The sequence below is a fragment of the Gadus macrocephalus genome, chromosome 4 (assembly GCF_031168955.1).
Source record: "Gadus macrocephalus chromosome 4, ASM3116895v1".
Lineage (NCBI taxonomy): Eukaryota > Metazoa > Chordata > Actinopteri > Gadiformes > Gadidae > Gadus > Gadus macrocephalus.
Genome location: NC_082385.1, coordinates 14,638,680 through 14,658,616, shown reverse-complemented (window position 1 = coordinate 14,658,616; position 19,937 = coordinate 14,638,680). Strand labels below are relative to the sequence as shown.

The window sequence follows — 19,937 nt, the reverse complement described above, 5'->3', positions numbered from 1 at the left end:
CCGGCCACTATTAATAAAAACTAGGATTTTGTTTCCCCTGTGCTCAACCATTTGATTCAAAAACATATTTATGAGAACATTACCATACATTATTTAGTAGCCCTGTCAATGCATTCGATGTTTTTCAACCTAGTCATTGGATTGATTTATTGTGAAGCATGTTCACCAAGTTAATTAATTAACTAAAAAACTAAGGAGGTAATTACATTTGCCTTTGAGGAACACTGCAGTCTACTCTGCAGGGACTGAACTATTATTTGCAAGACCAAATGGAAACCACAAATATGTAACATTTATTGCACTTGTTTTATGCCAAGTAGAGGGAATGTTTAAAATAGTTTGGATAGGAGTATTCTTTAAAGCGTAATTGCATCAATATTTTATTGTTGGTGAAGAAAAATACATTTTGCAGTCTAAAATAATTTGATTGTCTGTCAATGCAAACAATGTGTCAAGAAAGCTATTAGGTTCTCTATATAGATAGAAAGAAACAACCAAAATGTCAATATACACAATGAAGATATTGTTTCATTATCCTCTCCCCTCGAATCACTTGCTCAAAACACCACTTTCCACCAGTGAATGTTACCATAGCAACAGCAAAATTTGATGGTGGACCTCAAATGGCATTGTATTTTATTGCCACTGCTGAGAAAATGAGTCACAGTATGCACATCAAGTTATGCAGAAAAAAGGAGACAAATTCAAACTGAATTCGATAGGATAGTTGACCACTGACCATAGGAATAAACATACATTTTGTATTATTAACATGGTTGTTAGTAACATTGGCCTTTATATGAATATACATAGATCTCAATCTTGTTAATTACTGATTCATTTTATCTGATGCATCACAATTATTTTAATCTTTTTTTGTCCTCTTCATACACATTATCACACAAATGGCTCACCTGACATAGAGGGATATAAATGCTGTGCATATATTTTTACAGTATATTAAAAAAACAAGGCACCCCTCAACAAGGTAATGGTGAACACTGTTTTAGTACTATAGATATGCTGGCATGCTTCAGTTCCTCTTTCCTCTTTAATGCATCAAATAAAAGCACACTGCACATTATAAACTACTACTGCAATTTAACGTTTTATGCAAAAGTCTATGCAAAACAAAAAACAAGAACAACGTCTGATACTCAAAACACGTGTTAAAGCAAGATGTGCAAAATGCTATGCGGTGCAGCCCTTCTGAAAATGTGAATATTGTTGTGGAGAGTCTCCTCTGCCGAGTGCTTTGATCTTGAAATCTTGAATATGCTTAGAAAGGGCTTGTATTAAATATCCATGGGATCCAGCACCGTCGGGTAAGCAGATGTAATGTAATTTTAATTAAGAGCCACTATTCCCCCCAGGAGACTGAGGAGGCTCCCCAACATGACGTGCAGGTACCTACAAAGTAAACACACACACACATACACACACACACACATAAAAAAACACATACGTGCAGGCGCACACCCACGTAGAGAGACAAATACAAAGGCCCGCACACACACACACGTGCCTGGGTGCACACACATGCACATACATACATGAAAACACGCATGTTCATGCACACACACCCACACCCACACACATATACACATACAGTACATACCACAAACATGCAAACACAATAACACGGAGACACACATACCAAACAAACACACACATACCACATACATACATGCAAACAATGCAACACGCAGAGACACACACACAACGCACACACACACACACACACACACACACACACACACACACACACACACACACACACACACACACACACACACACACACACACACACACACACACACACACACACACACATTTTTCACATTATAACAGTATCAAAACCGTGGTACTCAGGGCTTCTGTGATGATAAGGAGCTGTGTGCTGGTATCTGCCCTCTGGAGAAGTTGGCGTGTGCGTACAGCAGCAGAGCGATGTCATGATGGCCCGCCTCCAAGGCGATGGACAGGGCAGTGCTGCCGTCCTACGGTCACAAATAGACGGCTCAATACGTCTAGCAGGAGGGCTTCATAGCAATTATACTCTGTGTGTGAGTGTTTTTTAGAGTGTGTGTGCATGTGTGTGTGTGTGAGCGTGTTATGTATATATAGAGAGAGAGAGAGCGAGAGAGCGTGAGATCAGAATTCAAATCAATACCTAATTATAAATGCTAATTGCAGTACATTTTTTAACATTATATATAAACAGAGATACAACAACAATATATGAAATAATATAAATAATAATCCTCATCATCGTAATCATCATCATCATCATCATCATCATTCCACCCATTGTTACCACTTTGTTTATTTATTGCATGCGAAACAAACGACGGGCGGGTTCGGCTCTCAAAACCGGAGCTGATTTAGGAGGTCAGACGGTGGGGGGACTCACGCTGTCACTCAGCGCTGTGTCGCAGGCGGGCTGGGCCAGCAGCAGCCTGACGATGTGGGAGTGGCCGTGCTCGCTGGCACACATGAGCGCGGTGGAGCCTTCCTCGTCCTGGAGGCTGAGGTCCGCCCCGCGCTCCAGCAGGGCCTGCACCATGTCCAGCCTCCCGTGGCTCACCGCCAGCATCAGGGCCGTCTGGCCCGCCTGGTGAGAGGGGAGACGTCTGGTCAGGTGCGGCGCCAGGACGAGTACCGCCCTCATCGATCTGTTGTTGTTGTTGGTCGTTCTTTATCATGCATTATTGTTCGTTACATTTATATTTAGGGATTTTGTCCTTTTATCCAAAGTGACTTACAAAAGCTCATTCACACACCGACGGCGGAGCCAACCACGCAGGGTGACAGCCAGCTCGTCAGGAGCAGTTAGGGTTAGCACCTCGACACTCCGGAGAGCCGGGGATCGAACCAGCTTCCGGTTACCAGTCAACCCGCTCTTCCTCCTCAGCTACTGCCATCCGCATTTAGACGATACTTTTATCAAAAGTGACTTCAGATATATGTCATTAGAGGACAAGCACACCCAATGAACTGTTTTTAAAAGGCTTTTAGGATTTCTCTGATTCGTGGCTGCTGCCAGCTCCCCTGTAAACGTCCTTTAAGTCACATTCAATAACCGGAGGACAGTTGTGTCTCATCAACCCTGAATTAGCAGGTTACCGGTCAATCTCTATCAACAATGCCAAGGGTTATGCATGCAGTAGCACGTCTTTACCCTACAGAGGGATTCAAACGGTGGTAGTGCGGGGTTCAGGTAGTTAGTCATCAAGGAGGCTGTTAAGACACCGGGATTTGAACCTGGGTCAACAGTCGGCCGGGAGTCGCGCACCCTGCCGAGTGCAGCGCTGACCTGACTGGCCTTGGCGTTGACGTCCCCTCTGGCGAACAGCTCCTCCACCACGCGCATGTCCTCCGGTGAACTCGCCGCCGCAAGCGTGGCCAGCATGACCGGCGTGTAGCCCGCCTTGTTCCGCTGGTTGACGTTAGACACTCCTGCGGCGACGGTGGGCAGAAGGGAGATGTATGTTTTTAAAATGGATAGGGTGTTTCATAGATTGACAGAACCGTATCACTGTAACACTGTGATCATCATTAAACAAGTAAGTATTTGGGGATGAATATTCATGGTGGAATTCGGACACATTTTTGCTGCTGTCGCTCAAAACACTAATGATGGGTCTGCTACTAGCCGTGCCCTGGTGCATCAAAGGAGTAGACCCATAATTTGTGTGATGAGCGACACCTGTGTTGGTCCTACGAGGACTTAATTCCATGACATTTGTTCAATGTCTTTTCAAGACTTCCAACTTATTCAAAGGGAATTTTGAAGAGCTTTTGAAGCTTTGTGTTTCCTTTGTGCCTGTGTGTACTTTGTAGCTGGAAAACTCAGATTCACAGTGGTAACCATGACGACCATGCTCTCATACACACACATGAAAGTTAGGATCCAATGCGTACTAACGGTACCTGAGTCTAGCATCTTCTTCACCACGGCGAAGTTGGAGTGGGACACGCTGTAGTGCAGCGAGGTGTTGCCGTTGCCGTCGGCCATGTTGGCGACGTGGTGCAGCACGGCAGGGGACACGGCCCTGAAGGCCCCCAGGTAGTCCTCCACCATGGTGGCGTTGGCCCACTTGGGGCTTGAGACGCTGAACCACTCCTGTTGGAGAGTGTGGAGGCAGACTTGCTGCGGGAGGAAAGCATACAAGACACATACAACTACATCACAAACAATTCGGCAGGATGTGGCTCAGGTAGAGCAGGTTGGCTGGTAACCGGTGGTTGCTAGTTCAATCCCGGCTCCTCCTGGCGTGAGAGTGTCGAGGTGTCCCTGAGCAAGACGCCTCACCCTAGCTGCTCCGGACGAGCTGGCTGTCGCCTTGCATGGCTGACACCGCTGCCGTGTGTGAATGTGTGTATCAATGGGGGAATGTGAGGCAATATTGTAAAGAGCTTTGAGTGGCAACTGGTTAAAAAAGCACTATATAAATGCGGTCCACTTACCATTAACTAGCATGCTAACAAAACAACCTCTCAGAAGCTACAGAGTCTAGCAGCGAGCAGCCATTCATATCAAAGTTATTCATGAGCAATGTGCTGTTATTCATGATCAATGTGCTGTAATCTTGACCCATTTGTTTTCTTGTATCAGCCATGTATAGGCCTACACCATAGGGCCAGACAGAGACACGGAACGGCAGGGCCTAAAATTAGCCTTGTTTTGGTTTGGTTAAAAATATTCCCGCACAGAGGATAACTGTTTGTGCTGAGATGCTGGCACACATCCCTGTTCGGGTTGTGTCCGATCCCACTTGCTTAAAAACAACACTCCCGAGACACACCCTGCCTGTGGTTGGTTGAGGTTTGAGAGAGAGAGAGGGAGAGAGAGAGGGAGAGAGAGAGCGAGAGCGAGAGAGAGAGAGTGTGTTTGCAGGCGACTCTTATTGACTTTAAAGCCATACTCACCAATTCCTTACTTGATAAGGCCTTTCGATCCCTTAGATAAGTCCTTAAAGCTTGACAGGCTGTAAGAATAGCCTCACTTATCTTAAACCTTAAGATATAAAAGCAAACACATTTAGAGGTTTGAGTCGGTGAGTCTGAGTCGGTTTTAATACAAAAATCGGTTAAAAATACAATAATCAAAAATCAATAGACGATGTATCCCAGGTCAACCTTGCCTTCTTTAAAACCAATCAGAAGGTAGAGCATGACACCCTTACCTTGCCGACAGCCCCATGAACTTGGAGCCCCTCCTGCTGTGGCTGCCCTGGTCAGCGCTGGGTTTCTTAGCTGTGGAGCGTGGCATATTGGCTGACCTGTCTGGATGGGACCATCGAACAACACAAGCTATATCACCGATTTTGCAATTTATTCAAAAGAATATACACTTTACACAGTTCACACAATTTTCTATACAGACCTTGTAGGTAATATGAGTATGTTAATTTATAATAACATTAGTTAGGTGTAAATTGTCAGGATCAGTTACACATGAATCATTAATGATAAATTAATTTCTGTAATTTGACACCATATGTCATATATGCTTACCTTGCAGACCAGAGGATGCATGCTGCTCCATCAGTTGAATCTTTCTTTTGACCCCTGAGTCGATGCAACTCACTTCACTGATCCCTGAGTTCGGCTGATCGCTCTGTGTGAAATCATCAGGCGGCCATGATGGAGACTGGATTTGGGCTGTAGTACAGAAGGTTGATATTAGATGATTTTGATGATTGCTTTAAACTATACAAAAATCAAGGGAGTGAATACAAAGAAAAAGTTTGAGTTCATTGGTACCTTCACACTGGGTGTCGTGTGGTCGTGGCCTCTGATCGCAGGTGCCTGGGCTGTTGAGAACATGCTGCTCCTTCAGCAGGCTTTGCATCTGCTCCATGCCATGGGTCAAATGTGGATCCCATTGGGACTGCATTGGTTGCGGGGGCATCTGAGGAAAGAACTGAGAAGACCTTGACAGGTTCCTCACCTTTCCCTCTCCCACACCGATGCTTCTGGTCCTGCTGGAATCAGGTAGATGGGAAGGACCCGAGGCCATGTTCCTGGTTTTCAGGCCCACCAAGAAATGATCATTGATGTTGGTAAATCCAACACCCATGTCTTTGGTTTTTGCTTTTTGAGCTGGTGTTGGCATAACTCCAAGCCGTGCAGACATTCCTGAGCAAACAGGGCAGGGTTCTGAAACTCCTCTGATAAGTTTGACCCTGTTACTTACAGAGACTGTTCTTGTGACTGGTTGTGTGGTGTTGGTGTGCTTCTCCTCTGTATTTAGGATGGTGTTGGTGCTGGAGTTTGTGTTTGAGGCATGCGTTGTATTGGTGAAACGTGTCACTGAATGGGACTCTGTGTTGGTGTGTTGTGAGGCTGTCAGAGGTAAGGCCATTGGGCAAAAATCAACCATTCCACATAAATCTCTGGCTTTGCTATCGAGACCTCCACAAGACACAGTAAGGTATTCCATCTGTGTTTGTCCAATTTCGATTATTAAATCTGTATTGGTCCCTAAATCACATGTCCTAATCTCTGTCCCAATGCCCTGGGTATTTGTGGAAATATGAGCCCCTACACACTGTTCCTTTGTTTCAACCTTTTCACGCCACTGACTCATGGGCACATCCGAGCAAGTGCCTATACTCCTAAACTCGGGTCTACAAGATGTCCCCACTGTGCAGAACTCAATGCTATCTCCTGTGCTAGCTTCACGCAGCTCTACGTGGTTGCCCACCCCCTTGCTGGCGGTGTAAATCTCTGTCATAGTGGCTTTGCTCTGAGAACCAGGCATAGTATTGGCGGACTTGTCCACCCGATTCCTCTCTTCTGCAGCCTGAAGCTCTAGTTTAAGGAGACTCATTCCTTTCTGGAGTGCAGATACCTTCAACTCCTCCTCCAATTGACCAACTCTCTCTTCCAGGGCCTCAGTTAGTCCTTGTTTTACTGCCAGCTCTGCTTCCAATTCTGTTACATGTCCAAGGTTGACCCCTGTTCCAATGGAGCGGGTCTCAATGAGCTTGGTGCATTTGCATGTTTTTATTTGATTGATTTCTAAAATTGTACCGACGGCAAGGGACTTGAGTCCGGCACAAGGAGTGTTATAACTGAGTCCAAGCTGCTCTTGCAAATGACCGCCTTTAATAGTCCTTTCCAAGGCCTGCATCTCCTTACTGAGCATCTGTAGTTCCCTGAGGCCTTGTGTGCAGTCACTTGAAACCTCCTCCTGGTTCTCATTCACGTCATTCTCTACTTTCGTAGCCTTCTGTAGGTTTGCAGTGGCCCCCGTGCTGTAGGCTCTCCTCCTGAACACGTCATCAAGGTCCTGGCTTCCATTGTGGTTCCTGAACTGAGAGAGCAGCTGCCTCTTCTCCTCCTGGAGGACTGAGATCTTGACCTGCAGGATGGGGATGGTCTTAACCTGATCCTCCAGCTCCTTCAGCTTCTGCAGGGCCACCACCATCTGGTCACGGACGTGATGCAAATGCATGGGGCTTTGAGGACTACATTTCAGGGATCCTGTGCTACCTCTTGTGCTGGAATTCAGCTCGAGTTCCAAGCCTCCACTGGTCTTGTTTCCATTGTTGTTCTGATTGTACGCACCGAGGCCTGTGAAAGGGGAAAGCGACCCGGTCGAGCTCACTCCTCCAAAGCTGGCCAGCCGTCGGCGTGGAAGTGGCTCAGGGGGAGACGGTCGGGTCGTTTCCTGCTCCAAGGTTTTGTTGGCCTTCACCTGGGGCTTGTCCACCGCTGGATCCCGTCTCAGTGATGCCAAGGATCTGGCTTTGGGCTCGGGTCTGGACGTCCTGGACTCTGAGCGTTCGACCGTGTCCGTAGTTGTCTCCTTTCTGTAGGATGCAGTGTCAGAGGAGGGACCATGAGGTGGGGGAAGGGGAGGCCGACCCCTGGTGAGAGACGACATGGTCAACACTCTTCTATCCTCCTCGCCACTTGGCGATAACATCGATTCTGCAAGCACCCTTCGTCCAGATGACACATCACTTGGCAGTGGTTCCACATGGTTGGCTGCCACTCTGGGCCTTCTTTTGAAGCTTAGTCGCCTAATTTTGATGCCGTTGTGGAAATCACACTTGAAGTATCTGGGGTTGAGCTAGCAACCACAGGCTCCTCTGAGACTGGTAAGCACACTCTCGGTAAAGTCAGATTTCCTGGGACCTAGGAGGATCAAGCAGAAATGTTATTACTCTTACTCTGATTAGGAAAATACAGTTATGCAATTAAAAACACCCATAACAAAAAGCAAAACAAAAACATAAGCACATTGAAACATATATTAGATAAAGCAAGCTATTAGAATTTTGTTATTTCATGGATCTTAAAAAGTGACACTATTCAATGTATGAGTACAGTGTAGGAAGAAAAAAGAGTAACAGCTGCCCTATTAATCAATTTCCTTACCTCAGTAGTTTAAACTCCTCTCTGACATGCTCTGAGTGAGTCAAAAACAGTTATATTCTGTCTCTCCCAGCTGAACTCTTGTAGTGTTTTGACTGAAGTCTCCAGCTAGTGCCTCTCAGTCGTTGAGGAGGGACAGGAAAAGGTTCACAAATAGTGTGGACCTGCACTTTAGAATCATCCAGGACTGACACTTCCTCCCCATGGTATGTGTCTTAAGCTAAGACTGGACCCACTCTATAATTACAGTGCAAGTCTTCCTCTAAATGCCAAGCCATATTCTTGGCATTTCTTCTCAACCACAGACCTCAAAGTATGTCAAGCAGTGAATGAAAAATGAGCAAAAAAGGGAAAATATAAATAAAGGGTTTTTATATGGGGACCAGGGATCCTGAGGGTTTCAAACCATGAAGTTGTCAAAATTGTAAATACGGTGCAAGACATTGGATACTTATACTAACAACTAGAGCAATGTAAAATAAAACAAGAGTTGTCCATACAAATTACCTGGTCCATTTCTTACGGTGTTCACTGTCCTGAGACCCAGCCAGATCCACCAATAGAATACTAATGCCGTCTGCAGACACAGATTTTACAGGAAAGAAAAATTGTTATCCACATCCCACATCCCTCATTAGTTATCTCTTACATTTGTCCTTCTCTTTCTCTCCAAACCCCTGTCTCTCTCTCTCAGAGGCCCAACCCTCCCTATCTCTCTCTTTCTGTCTCTCCTCTCTTTTCCCTTTCCTTCTTTCTGTCTTTCAATTCATTCACCCCTCTCTCCCTGTTCCCTCTGTCTGCCTTCCCCCCCCCTCTCTCTCTCTCTCTCTCTCTCTCTCTCTCTCTCTCTCTCTCTCTCTCTCTCTCTCTCTCTCTCTCTCTCTCTCTCTCTCTCTCTCTCTCTCTCTCTCTCTCTCTCTCTCTCTCTCTCTCTCTCTCCAGCTCGCTCTTTCTTTGTATTTTTCTCTCTCTTCCTCTCTCTATTTCTCCCCTCCCCTTCCTTTCTCTCCACCCCTATCTCTCTCTCTCCCCATGTCTCTCTCTCTATCATCCCTCTCTCTCTCTGTCTCTCTAAATAAATAGCAGATAACCTTACAGTGCTTACATGCAGGTAATATAACGCCAAACGAGACATCATACACCCCGGGAGGAGCAGAATCAGCAGAAGCGATGGCGCTGAGTTGATTTCCTCCTCAATAAGCACACGTTACAGTAACTAGTTAATAGGTAGAATGTCTGCATGCTTATGGAGACCTTCTCAGTTTAGCGCTGTTGTCTCACAGCACAAAAGGCCCTCTCTGTCCCACAAAGCATGCTTGGCAATATCGCTAAGAAGAACCTAATGAAAATGAATTTTTAACACCTCTAGAGCGCTAGTGATCAAGTACGGACATTGTATCAACAATCAAGATTCCAATGCCTGGCAAATATGTGGTATTAAAGTGAGTAAAATTAGTTATATTGTGACTTGGAAATGGGCTTAGACAAAACTGACTACCATGGAATGCTATTTCAACCCCGCATTCAGGACCATGTGGTAGAAAATTAACCTTACATTCTATGTTAAAATATGATTATTATTAGGCCTACATATCATATATATACTTTAATGGAGGAGAAGAGCTGATCACCTTTAACCTAGATGTTGTGTGCCGTGTGACACCAGTGAGTGGGTCCAGGACATTCTCACCTGATGGGCCATGTGACACATCAGTCAGAGAGTCCAGTCTACTCCCATTTTGATGTACTCTCTGAAGACAATGCTTACATTCACACGTCTGCATCATCTCTGTTTGTATAAGGATAATATATGTTCTAAGGTCACATTGGGATTCAGAAGACATAGGGGTATGCTGACATCCACACAGTATGACCCTGATGGGAAATTCTATATTTGATGAAAGTCCAACTTTGTATTGTGTAAAATTCGGGGATATAAGGAGCTGTCTGGGATTAATTCAGTAGTGTGTATTCGAGGATACCATTCAGCTTTGTTGTCTCTCGTTTGCGGGTGGCAATAAACTCTCCATCTATACTCGACCTGGACTCCCCGATTTCTCTTGCTTATAGCTAGTTGAAGTGAATTAGATAAGTTGTTATTATTAATGCTACAACAACCACAGGGCGGTTGTGCCTGCTGGGCTGTTGTTATACCCCTCCTAATGTATGAGTGACATGGGATTTTTAAAAAACACAGACATGTACCAGACTTTGAATTGTTGCCACTCCTTAATGTAATGCATGCATTCTTGAAAGCCTATTTTGACATTCAAGTGAAAGTACTTTGTCTAGGATCATGGTAAAATACACATTATACAGAAGAATATTAGAATTCATTGGTTGATTGTTTTTGAATTATCCCGCATCATAATCCATAAGTCATGTCTATACAGTGTTTTACATTCGTTTTGTAAAATACTGCCAAACAAGATAGCTTTTGGCCATCACAAAACATTAGCTCACAACATGAGTGTACAGGGATTGTAAGAATGCCTGTTTAGTCAAGCTTGTTTAAGTTCAACGGTCAAATAAGCTGCCTTTTGTGAAACAACGTGTCCCTTACGAATTGCCTTACGTGGGAGCTGACCTATCATGTGCATGCATTAGGCAAGAGAAAGGACAGTTAAGACCTAAGAGACACATACTGCTGTACATATATCCTTGCACGCATGCAGACAAACACCCACATACACACACTAACATGCACAAACACACACACACACACACACACACACACACACACACACACACACACACACACACACACACACACACACACACACACACACACACACAGTTACGTATTTTAAGAATCTAAGCTACCCACACATAGACCCAATGAATTAGGACCAAACTAGGGGTGTAACGGTACACGTATTTGAACCGAACCGTCACGGTACAGGCACTTCGGTGCGGTTACAGAGGTGTACCGCGGTCCGTAAATGTGGCGTACATAGCGTTAATATGGCGAATGTAAAGGCTTGTTTTGCGGTGCGGAACTTAAAACTTGAAGTCGGAGTTCCCCCCGGACCGTTTAGCCTTATTAGGCTCGGCTCGCACGTGCGCGAACTCGTAGTAGCAGTAGCAGAGCGCGATCGCGACTGTGTGTGGATTGATGTCTACTAGCGAACTGAGAGCGAACTGCATGGCGAGCGACAACAGAAAACCGGAGCTTGAAGATGCCCCCCTGTCATTTAAATCCCAAGTGTGGGAGAACTTTGGATTCCAGGTTAATTATCACAATGGGGAAAGACGAGTGGACAAGTCGAAAGCTGTGTGCAGACATTGTTCAACAGCGATCGTCTATCTATGCAAATGGAAACACATCGAACTTGCACACATTTTCGCCCCCAATTTTAACGTGACGGCACCATCCAGGTGTTACTGTCACCGCTGCAAAATGAAAAAAAGTTGTTCAAATCGTTCAAACCCAGCTCCCTACACTATTTAATCAACCCCTACACCTGTCTGGGAATTCAGAACGGGCAAATGCCATCACCAGGTCTATTGGTGTTTTCATTGCCTCTGACCTACGAGAGGCAATGAAAACACCAATAGATTATAAAATACATAAGCTGTAATTTAAGTTAAGGCTGCAGTTGCACTTTTATTTAATGATTGATTATATTTATGAGAACTTCAGAGCTTTAGAGAGCTGCAGGAATATGTTACAAACTCTTTGTTTACATACCAGCTTAAAGAGCCTAGACTGAGCATTAAAACTGGATTTTTCATTAATTTTATGTTAAGGTTATTGGAGAATTGCATCATTTTATTTGTATGTTTCATACTGACAGCTAAAACTGTTGTGTTTAATTCGTTACTAATTAAACTTATGTTCGTTCTGTCAAGCAATCCGTTTTTTCACCATAACTATGAACCGAACCGTCCTGTACCGTACCGTGACTTCAAAACCGAGGTACGTACCGAACCGTGACTGTTGTGTACCGTTACACCCCTAGACCAAACATATAAGCCGTAAATACTATACATAGCCACAAGGGGAGCAAGACCTTATTGAAGGCTGCTCCCCCACAGAAGGCATCACCTGAAGAAGCCGAAGCCACCACGCCCACTAGGCCACGCCCACTTGACGGTCTCTACCTGAGGGGTGGAAAAGGCCAGAGTTCAATAGGTAGACGACAGAGAGCACCCGGGCCTTAGCCCGGGGGGCTTGAAGTAGATCACGGTATTTTCCTCTCACACGTGTTAGATTCAATTCCCTCCGTATAGCTTCACTTACCATGCCGAAACATGCCGACGACTTTATAATAAATGAAGTGAGTTAAAGCAACCCGGGATTGGACAACTTTCTTCGAGAATACTCAATAACACACACACACACACACACACACACACACACACACACACACACACACACACACACACACACACACACACACACACACACACTCTAAGATGCACACAGGGGCTGAGGTAATAACCTGTGATGTGAACTTTAGTACCTCTTGCATGATCCTGGATGGTTATTATAGCGTCATGCATAGACTGCATGCTGCCTCAACCCCACAGGTATTTACATTACCGTAATATCATTACATTGAAAGTATCTGGTGATTTGGCACAGTCCTGGACTTGCCACTTTGTGTACAAAAGTCCCGTCAGATCCATACAGAACCCTTCTTGTGTGCGTCATGGAAAACAAGTGTTCACCTTTAGACTGCAGTCCATTGGGGTGGAAAAAGCATACCCTACGCAGATCGTGTTTGATCCTGTACTCAAATGCAAAGCTACATGGGAGAGAAATGAATGACCATAAATCCACTCTGAGTGGTTTATAATTTATTCAATGTTTTGAAGAGGTATCCCGTATTACACTCTCATGTTATTAAGCTCATAATCCATATTATATAGAAAGTTTCTGTCGTCAAAATAGGTGGAATAGTTCGATTTCATTTTAACACTTAATAATACATGTTACAATATTACAAGATATAGTGTTACCATTTGTCAGTGTAAGACTGAAATGGAAAAATGACTGTGCCCGATGTGAGACTGCCTCAACTTAGGCCTATTGGTTTATCATTCATTTCTGGCCATTATCTGTCCCTGTTAAGTTACTTATCCTTGATTAATTTAGTGGGAAATAAGTTGCTTATTAATTTGTGCTGACATCCTAAATACTCAGATTGTAATGTGTAAATGTGCAGATTCCAGGCCATAAACGTGCACATGTTGTGCGACTGTATGATGCTAGCGCCATTCACACAGAGGAGCGACATAATCCATTATCTCAGTATCTTCGCACTTTGCTCCCCCTCTCTTTATACATACCGTCCGAAGTGATCCCTGTCCCCAGGAGGACGCCTGGCCGCGATTGGCCAAAATCAACGCACACCCCTGCCTGCTCTTCCTCAACCTTTGCACCGCTGTTCCATTATAGCGTCAGCGCTGAACGTCGTCTCCCTTACTTGACGCAAAGCCAGGGCCAGTTCTCCCAGTCACCAAGGTTTACCAGCAGCAGCATCGATATGTCCGACAAGGGGGCCTTCGACACCAACGTGGTGACCCTGACCCGGTTCGTCCTGGAGGAGGGGAGGAAGGCGCAGGGCACCGGGGAGCTCACCACCCTGCTTAACTCCATCTGCACCGCGGTGAAAGCAATCTCCACCGCTGTGAGGAAGGCAGGCATCGCTAACCTGTGAGATTTTACAACTTATTTCGTCAAACTTATTTTAGCATTCACTAACTAAGACTATTTGTAGTTATAGAGGGTTATGTATGAGCTTTATTTGTACCCTATCGTCTCCTTTCTCTGCAGTTGTTTTGTTTAACTTTGATAACGGTCACAGTCATGTTGTTTGTGTCTTTTTGTGTCTTGTGTTTGACTAAAGGGGTGTGTCACTGACAGCTCCGTCCTGAATATACTCACAAATCATTAATAATTAATCATTAGTATAATCGAACATCTTATCGGCTCTGTTGGACCAGGGTGCCCTCTGCAACTTCTACTCTGCAACTTTTCCTGTGCAACTCTGATCTGCTCGCTGATCTGCTCGCAACTCTGATCTGCTCGCAAAGAAAATACAACGTTTATAATTATTACTATGGTTTATCGCCCTGCACTGCATTTCGTTCACTACTTCTTTCGCATAAATAATTAGTTTCTAGAAAGTCCGGTTTCACTGCATTCCTTCCTGAAACGTGGGTGTGCGTGGTTTATTTACTTCCTCTTGGCGCCTGCATGCTACTATTGGCTCATTCATTCACGTTCAGTTCCTTCACTGGCGATGTCGCAAAAAGGTGTTTTGGACTGACCCTCATCTCATTGTCTGTCCTGACCCTCATCTCATTGTCTGTCCTGACCCTCATCTCATTGTCTGTCCTGACCCTCATCTCATTGTCTGTCCTGACCCTCATCTCATTGTCTGGCCTGACTCTCATCTCATTGTTTTGGACTGACCCTCGTCTCAATGTCTGGCCTGACCCTCATTTCAATGTCTGGCCTGACCCTCATCTCAATGTGTGGCCTGACCCTCATCTCATTGTTTGACCTGACCCTCATCTCATTGTTTGACCAGCTATGGCATCGCTGGGAACACCAACGTGACGGGTGACCAGGTGAAGAAGCTGGACGTGCTGTCCAATGACCTGGTCATCAACATGATCAAGTCCTCCTTCACCTCCTGTGTGTTGGTGTCAGAGGAGGACGAGAAGGCCATCATTGTGGAGCCAGACAAGCAGGTGTGTGGTGTGTGTGCGTGTGTGTGTGTGTGTGTGTGTGTGTGTGTGTGTGTGTGTGTGTGTGTGTGTGTGTGTGTGTGTGTGTGTGTGTGTGTGTGTGTGTGTGTGTGTGTGTGTGTGTGTGTGGTTCGTTTTGATCATGAATATCATTGACGTCGCTAATTTTCTCCACAGGGTAAATACATTGTTTGTTTCGATCCTCTGGACGGCTCGTCAAACATTGACTGTCTCGTATCAATCGGATCAATCTTTGCCATCTATAGAAAAGTATGTGGTTTTTAATACGTCATTTTACACAGAAAATATGTTGATCATTTGCATTTGAAAAGTATATTTTGGATTAAGTTTGTTGTTTTTGAAAGCTTTTGAGCTATTAATACTGCTACTAATAATAAGACATTAAATATATAGATGTAAATATATGAAATTGATATACAAAACTATCAAAAAATTGTGTGTGTGTTTATTTAAAGTTAAGTTACATCAGACAACCATAGGCAGAAACGAGGTGACTTTCATAACAAGGAACCAAAACATATCAGTTATCAGCCGATCACAGTAGCCTAGTGTGTGTGTGGGATTGGGGCGGGGTTGTGTCAGAAACACGTTATGGTGAAATCTCTGTACAGTAGGTGCTCACCTGCTCACGTTTTGTTCTCTTGTTGTTCCAGACCACAGACGGCGCGCCCAGCGAGAGCGACGCCCTGCAGCCCGGGAGAAAGATGGTTGCTGCGGGTTACGCCTTGTACGGGAGCGCCACCATGATGGTGCTCTCAACCGGGCAAGGGGTCAACTGCTTCATGCTGGACCCGGTACGTCTCTGCCATAGGAATTAAAAAATATAATATTATATATTATAATATTTAACCTTTATTATTCAGGATAGGCACTTTAGAGCAGGCTCTCTTTTTCAATGACCCCCTGATGACAACATACAAATAAAAACAGAAATACAAATGTACGATAGACATAAACAGTAGGTCAGCTGAAATATATATATATATATATATATATATATATAACATGAAATATGAATATCAAATACCGAAAAACCCTCAACTTACAACAACTCTGAATCAAGACAGATTTTTCATCGTGTCTTGTTTCATGCAGTCCATCGGTGAGTTTATACTCACTGACAAAGACGTGAGGATCAAGAAGAAGGGAAAGATCTACAGTTTGAACGAAGGATACGCACAGCATTTCAACCCTGATGTCACTGAGTACCTGCAGAAGAAGAAGTACCCAACGGTAAGGACAACACATTCTCCAGGAAGGATCACTCCACTTTGGAATAGGGTGTGCCAACTCTGCAATGCAATGCAATTGCAACGTGAAGACAGGTGTCTTTACCAGAAATTCCCTGATGGTATAACAAGGACCATATCACACTGAACATAGCTGGGAACAAAATAAATAACAAGCCTCCATCTTTGGCCTCAGTTTATACAAATTCATGCAATTCCTTCTTAGGGTTTAATGGAAGAAAATAAAATAGACCAAAGTTGACTGCAATAGCAAGATCCACATGTGGAGAATCAAAAGCTATTCATATTCTGAGTGCCAGGAGGATTGTACAACATCCTGTATGACATCCTGTATGTTGTACCCACATGTACTGTAGGGGGCAGTATAGTGTAGCGGCTAGAGTGCTGTACTCTTTATTTGATCCCCACAGAGCATCTGTAGGTCTAGGAGTTGCCCTGAGAATATATCTTCAATGTAACTCTGAAATTGTTCTCCATTCAAACACCCTTTGAGATATATATTCTTATTCCAGCAGGCCATGTCAGACAGGAGAATGACAATTAACTCAAATACCGGGTACTATATGTTTGTGTTTACTACTTTTCTAATTTGCAAACCCACCGAGACAGGACACATGCATGCATAGCATGTCCAAGTTATTTCATAAGTTTCATAAGTTTCTAATTGAAAGGAACTGAGAAACATCAGAGGTTTGAAAAAACAAACCTCTGAATTGACAAAACTGGATTTGGTAAACCTAGTGGGAGGCTGCCCCCATGTGCCATCCACGCATGTACTCAGCACTTGTTCTTCACCACTCTGTGTCCCGATAGGACGGCTCTGCTCCATACGGCGCTCGCTACGTGGGCTCCATGGTGGCCGACGTCCACAGAACTCTGGTCTATGGAGGAATCTTCCTGTACCCCGCCAACGTCAAGAGCCCCAAAGGCAAGGTACTGTCATCAACCAAACCACTCAGCCCGATGGCTGCTTTAGGCCACTCATCCCCATGGGAACATAATGGAATTAATGGTTCCATGACAGAGCACCAGGTGCTGTGTGATTAGCCGTTACAAGCCGTTTTGGAAATCTGCCCCTTATGACATCCCAGGTGGGCGTGTCCACCTAGATGCGTGCTGGATAGATCAGTCTACCAGCCTATCGAGTGGACTGTAGCAAACGTTGCTCATTTATCCGTCACACATCTAGGTGGACACGCCCACCTCTGATTTGGCAGATTTCCAAAACGGCTTGTGACGGCTAATCACACTCACACCTGGTGGCATGTCATGGGGCCTTTAAATGAACAGCAACAATGCGGAATAAATAAAAGTATATGCCAGTGTGTAAGGCCATGTAACGAAAAGCACCCCTCTTTGCATGACCCCCATCCCGTTGATTTCCCGGTCCTCATGCGGCCTTTGGTTTGTTTCGCCCTTCAGCTCAGGCTGCTGTATGAGTGCAACCCCATGGCCTTCATCATCGAGCAGGCAGGGGGGCTGGCCACCACGGGCAGCGTGAGCGTGCTGGACATCCAGCCCACCAACATCCACGAGAGGTGTCCCGTGGTGCTGGGCTCCCCCGACGACGTGCAGGAGTACCTCGCCATCTTCAAGAAGCACGTGAAGTGAGGTGAGGCGGCGACGTCTCGGACACCGTGGTTTTAGATGGCCTTGATAATTTCATATTCATCTCCCCCACACACCGCCCGTACTCACTAACGTGTAGTCATAATAACAAGAGATGATGTTTTTCACCACCGTATTTATATTTACAATATTATCTACTGCCCCTGTTAAAACCCCTGTTAGAACCAGGGCCCGGGAGGTAATGCATGACTAAAATTTGCCCGTTTCGGATCAGATTTGATAATGTACGAGGCCTGTATACTAAAGTGCACAAAAAAAAAAGAAGGTAAATTGACGTCATGTGTGTGCAAGTCAAATGTTTATACATTAAGAGGATGACATTAATACGGCAAACATGTGTTCATCTAAATCAACAGGAGAACCGTGGAGCGGTAACGAGGAAAATGAACACAAAGGACTCCAGCAGCACCTCCTCTGTGCCCCCGCCCCTCCGCATGGACCGGCGGATGAAGGCACCAAGGGAGATCCGGAGCGATTGTACGCAATTGTGAACGCTCAATGGGTCCATGGGGACTGATATGTTGTGTTCCTATAAATGTGAATGTCTGACTGCTATTTATCGAGGCTTAGTTTCAGATACCCAATCGTTTTTTTTTGTTGTTTTTTAATAAAGGAGTAATTGATGAAACAAGTTTTTTCGTTTGCTGGCTAAAATCTGTGTCAACATGAGGTGCTAAAATTGTTTTATTCATAAATGGATCCTCATTTATTGTGCCATGTGCAAACAAAGAGTCACAAATGTAACTGCAGATTTATTAACACTATTTTAGAAAGGCCAACGGTGCCTATATATTTGAGCATATCTTCATATCTATGCATCCAATACAAAGGCCGGTATGACGATGAGGTTTAGAAGCAGTTTTGTGAGCTACCAGCCTTGTTCCTTGACTTCACCTATGGTTCCTCGGCTATCTCTCTGGGAAACATTTGCCCGGATAACAGCCATACAAATCCCTAGATTGTTTGGTAGGAATATATTGAAGCTAATGAATTGGTAACTGAGATTTTCCACTTCTTTGAGGAGTGGGAATCGTTGAAACCATGGCAACAGCACATCCTTGAGTTCCCATTTCAGGACTGATTCCTGCAATAAATGAATCATATCTGTTGTTAGTCATTGCATTTGCATCCTTCATTTACAAGGAATTGGCATCTGCAAGACGTGCTTTATTCAGAGGCGACAAATTCTTTCCTAAACTCTTGAAGCTAAATAATTTAGAAACTAAACCAAAATAATGTCTCTTCCTCTCTGCTACATTAGTTTCTCTGCTATTTGAGAAGCGTTGCAATTAACGCACCTGTGAATTAAATGTAAGATTGATTTCCTGAATCAGAGGTGATTGACATGTAAGATTGATTTCCTGAATCAGAGAAGAAATACTCTTGATAGGCAAGATATTAGCAAGCTATGTTGATTTGTAAAACAATTGGGCCAGTTCCCGTCAGAATATTGGGAGTTTAGCCTAGGGGATTGAAACAAACAGGATATATTAGAACAGGATAGGATTTGCTTCAAGCACTTGCTTGAGGTTTGTGTTCAGTTCCCCGAAACATCTTCATTCTGTTCATTATTTTAACTGCAGTAATATTTCAGAACTCACAAATTGAATTAATCCAAATCAATCAGTAAAATTGTAGCATCATTTCCTAATTGATATACCAAATAAAATATCCAATTTAACAGGTGAGATCATAATTACACATTGTCTCTGGTGTGCGACAGATTTTAGTTTCACTATTAATCCTCATCCTCATCATCCTCATCGTCATCCGCTTATCCGGGGTCGGGTCGCAGGGGGAGCAGCTCAAGCAGGGGGCCCCAGACTTCCCTTTCCCGGGCCACATTGACCAGCTCTGAGGGGGGGATCCCGAGGCGTTCCCAGGCCAGTGTTGAGATATAATCTCTCCACCTAGTCCTGGGTCTTCCCCGAGGTCTCCTCCCCA

At 44.5% G+C, this 19,937-nt stretch overlaps 2 protein-coding genes across 2 annotated transcripts; one reads left to right on the top strand and one right to left on the bottom strand.

The window, feature by feature from the left end:
* Positions 1-605: 605 nt before the first annotated feature.
* LOC132454876 (KN motif and ankyrin repeat domain-containing protein 1-like) lies at positions 606-10,093 on the bottom strand. The gene is made up of 9 exons (XM_060048422.1): positions 10,082-10,093; positions 5,770-8,086; positions 5,521-5,667; positions 5,190-5,289; positions 4,933-5,020; positions 3,934-4,153; positions 3,317-3,459; positions 2,414-2,614; positions 606-2,000 (listed from the first exon to the last, which is right to left on the bottom strand). The coding sequence occupies exons 1-9, from the start codon at positions 10,091-10,093 to the stop codon at positions 1,869-1,871; spliced, it is 3,360 nt and encodes a 1,119-aa protein (XP_059904405.1). The 3' UTR covers positions 606-1,868.
* A 3,697-nt stretch (positions 10,094-13,790) lies between these two features.
* fbp1b (fructose-1,6-bisphosphatase 1b) lies at positions 13,791-18,624 on the top strand. The gene is made up of 8 exons (XM_060050406.1): positions 13,791-14,053; positions 14,934-15,096; positions 15,271-15,363; positions 15,768-15,908; positions 16,210-16,347; positions 17,178-17,297; positions 17,787-17,976; positions 18,350-18,624. The coding sequence occupies exons 1-7, from the start codon at positions 13,884-13,886 to the stop codon at positions 17,973-17,975; spliced, it is 1,014 nt and encodes a 337-aa protein (XP_059906389.1). The 5' UTR covers positions 13,791-13,883; the 3' UTR covers position 17,976; positions 18,350-18,624.
* Positions 18,625-19,937: the final 1,313 nt, after the last annotated feature.

What these genes read in the sequence shown, in the direction of transcription:
- LOC132454876 (XM_060048422.1), bottom strand. An exon ending in TGCATCCTCTGGTCTGCAAG is followed by an intron (nt 5,290 to 5,520) that starts GTAAGCATATAT and finishes GGTCCCATCCAG; the next exon opens with ACAGGTCAGCCAATATGCCA. An exon ending in TTCATGGGGCTGTCGGCAAG is followed by an intron (nt 5,021 to 5,189) that starts GTAAGGGTGTCA and finishes TTATATCTTAAG; the next exon opens with GTTTAAGATAAGTGAGGCTA.
- fbp1b (XM_060050406.1), top strand. Translation starts at nt 13,884, where the DNA reads ATGTCCGACAAGGGGGCCTTCGACACCAACGTGGTGACCCTGACCCGG. An exon ending in ACTGCTTCATGCTGGACCCG is followed by an intron (nt 15,909 to 16,209) that starts GTACGTCTCTGC and finishes TGTTTCATGCAG; the next exon opens with TCCATCGGTGAGTTTATACT. An exon ending in AGAAGAAGAAGTACCCAACG is followed by an intron (nt 16,348 to 17,177) that starts GTAAGGACAACA and finishes GTGTCCCGATAG; the next exon opens with GACGGCTCTGCTCCATACGG.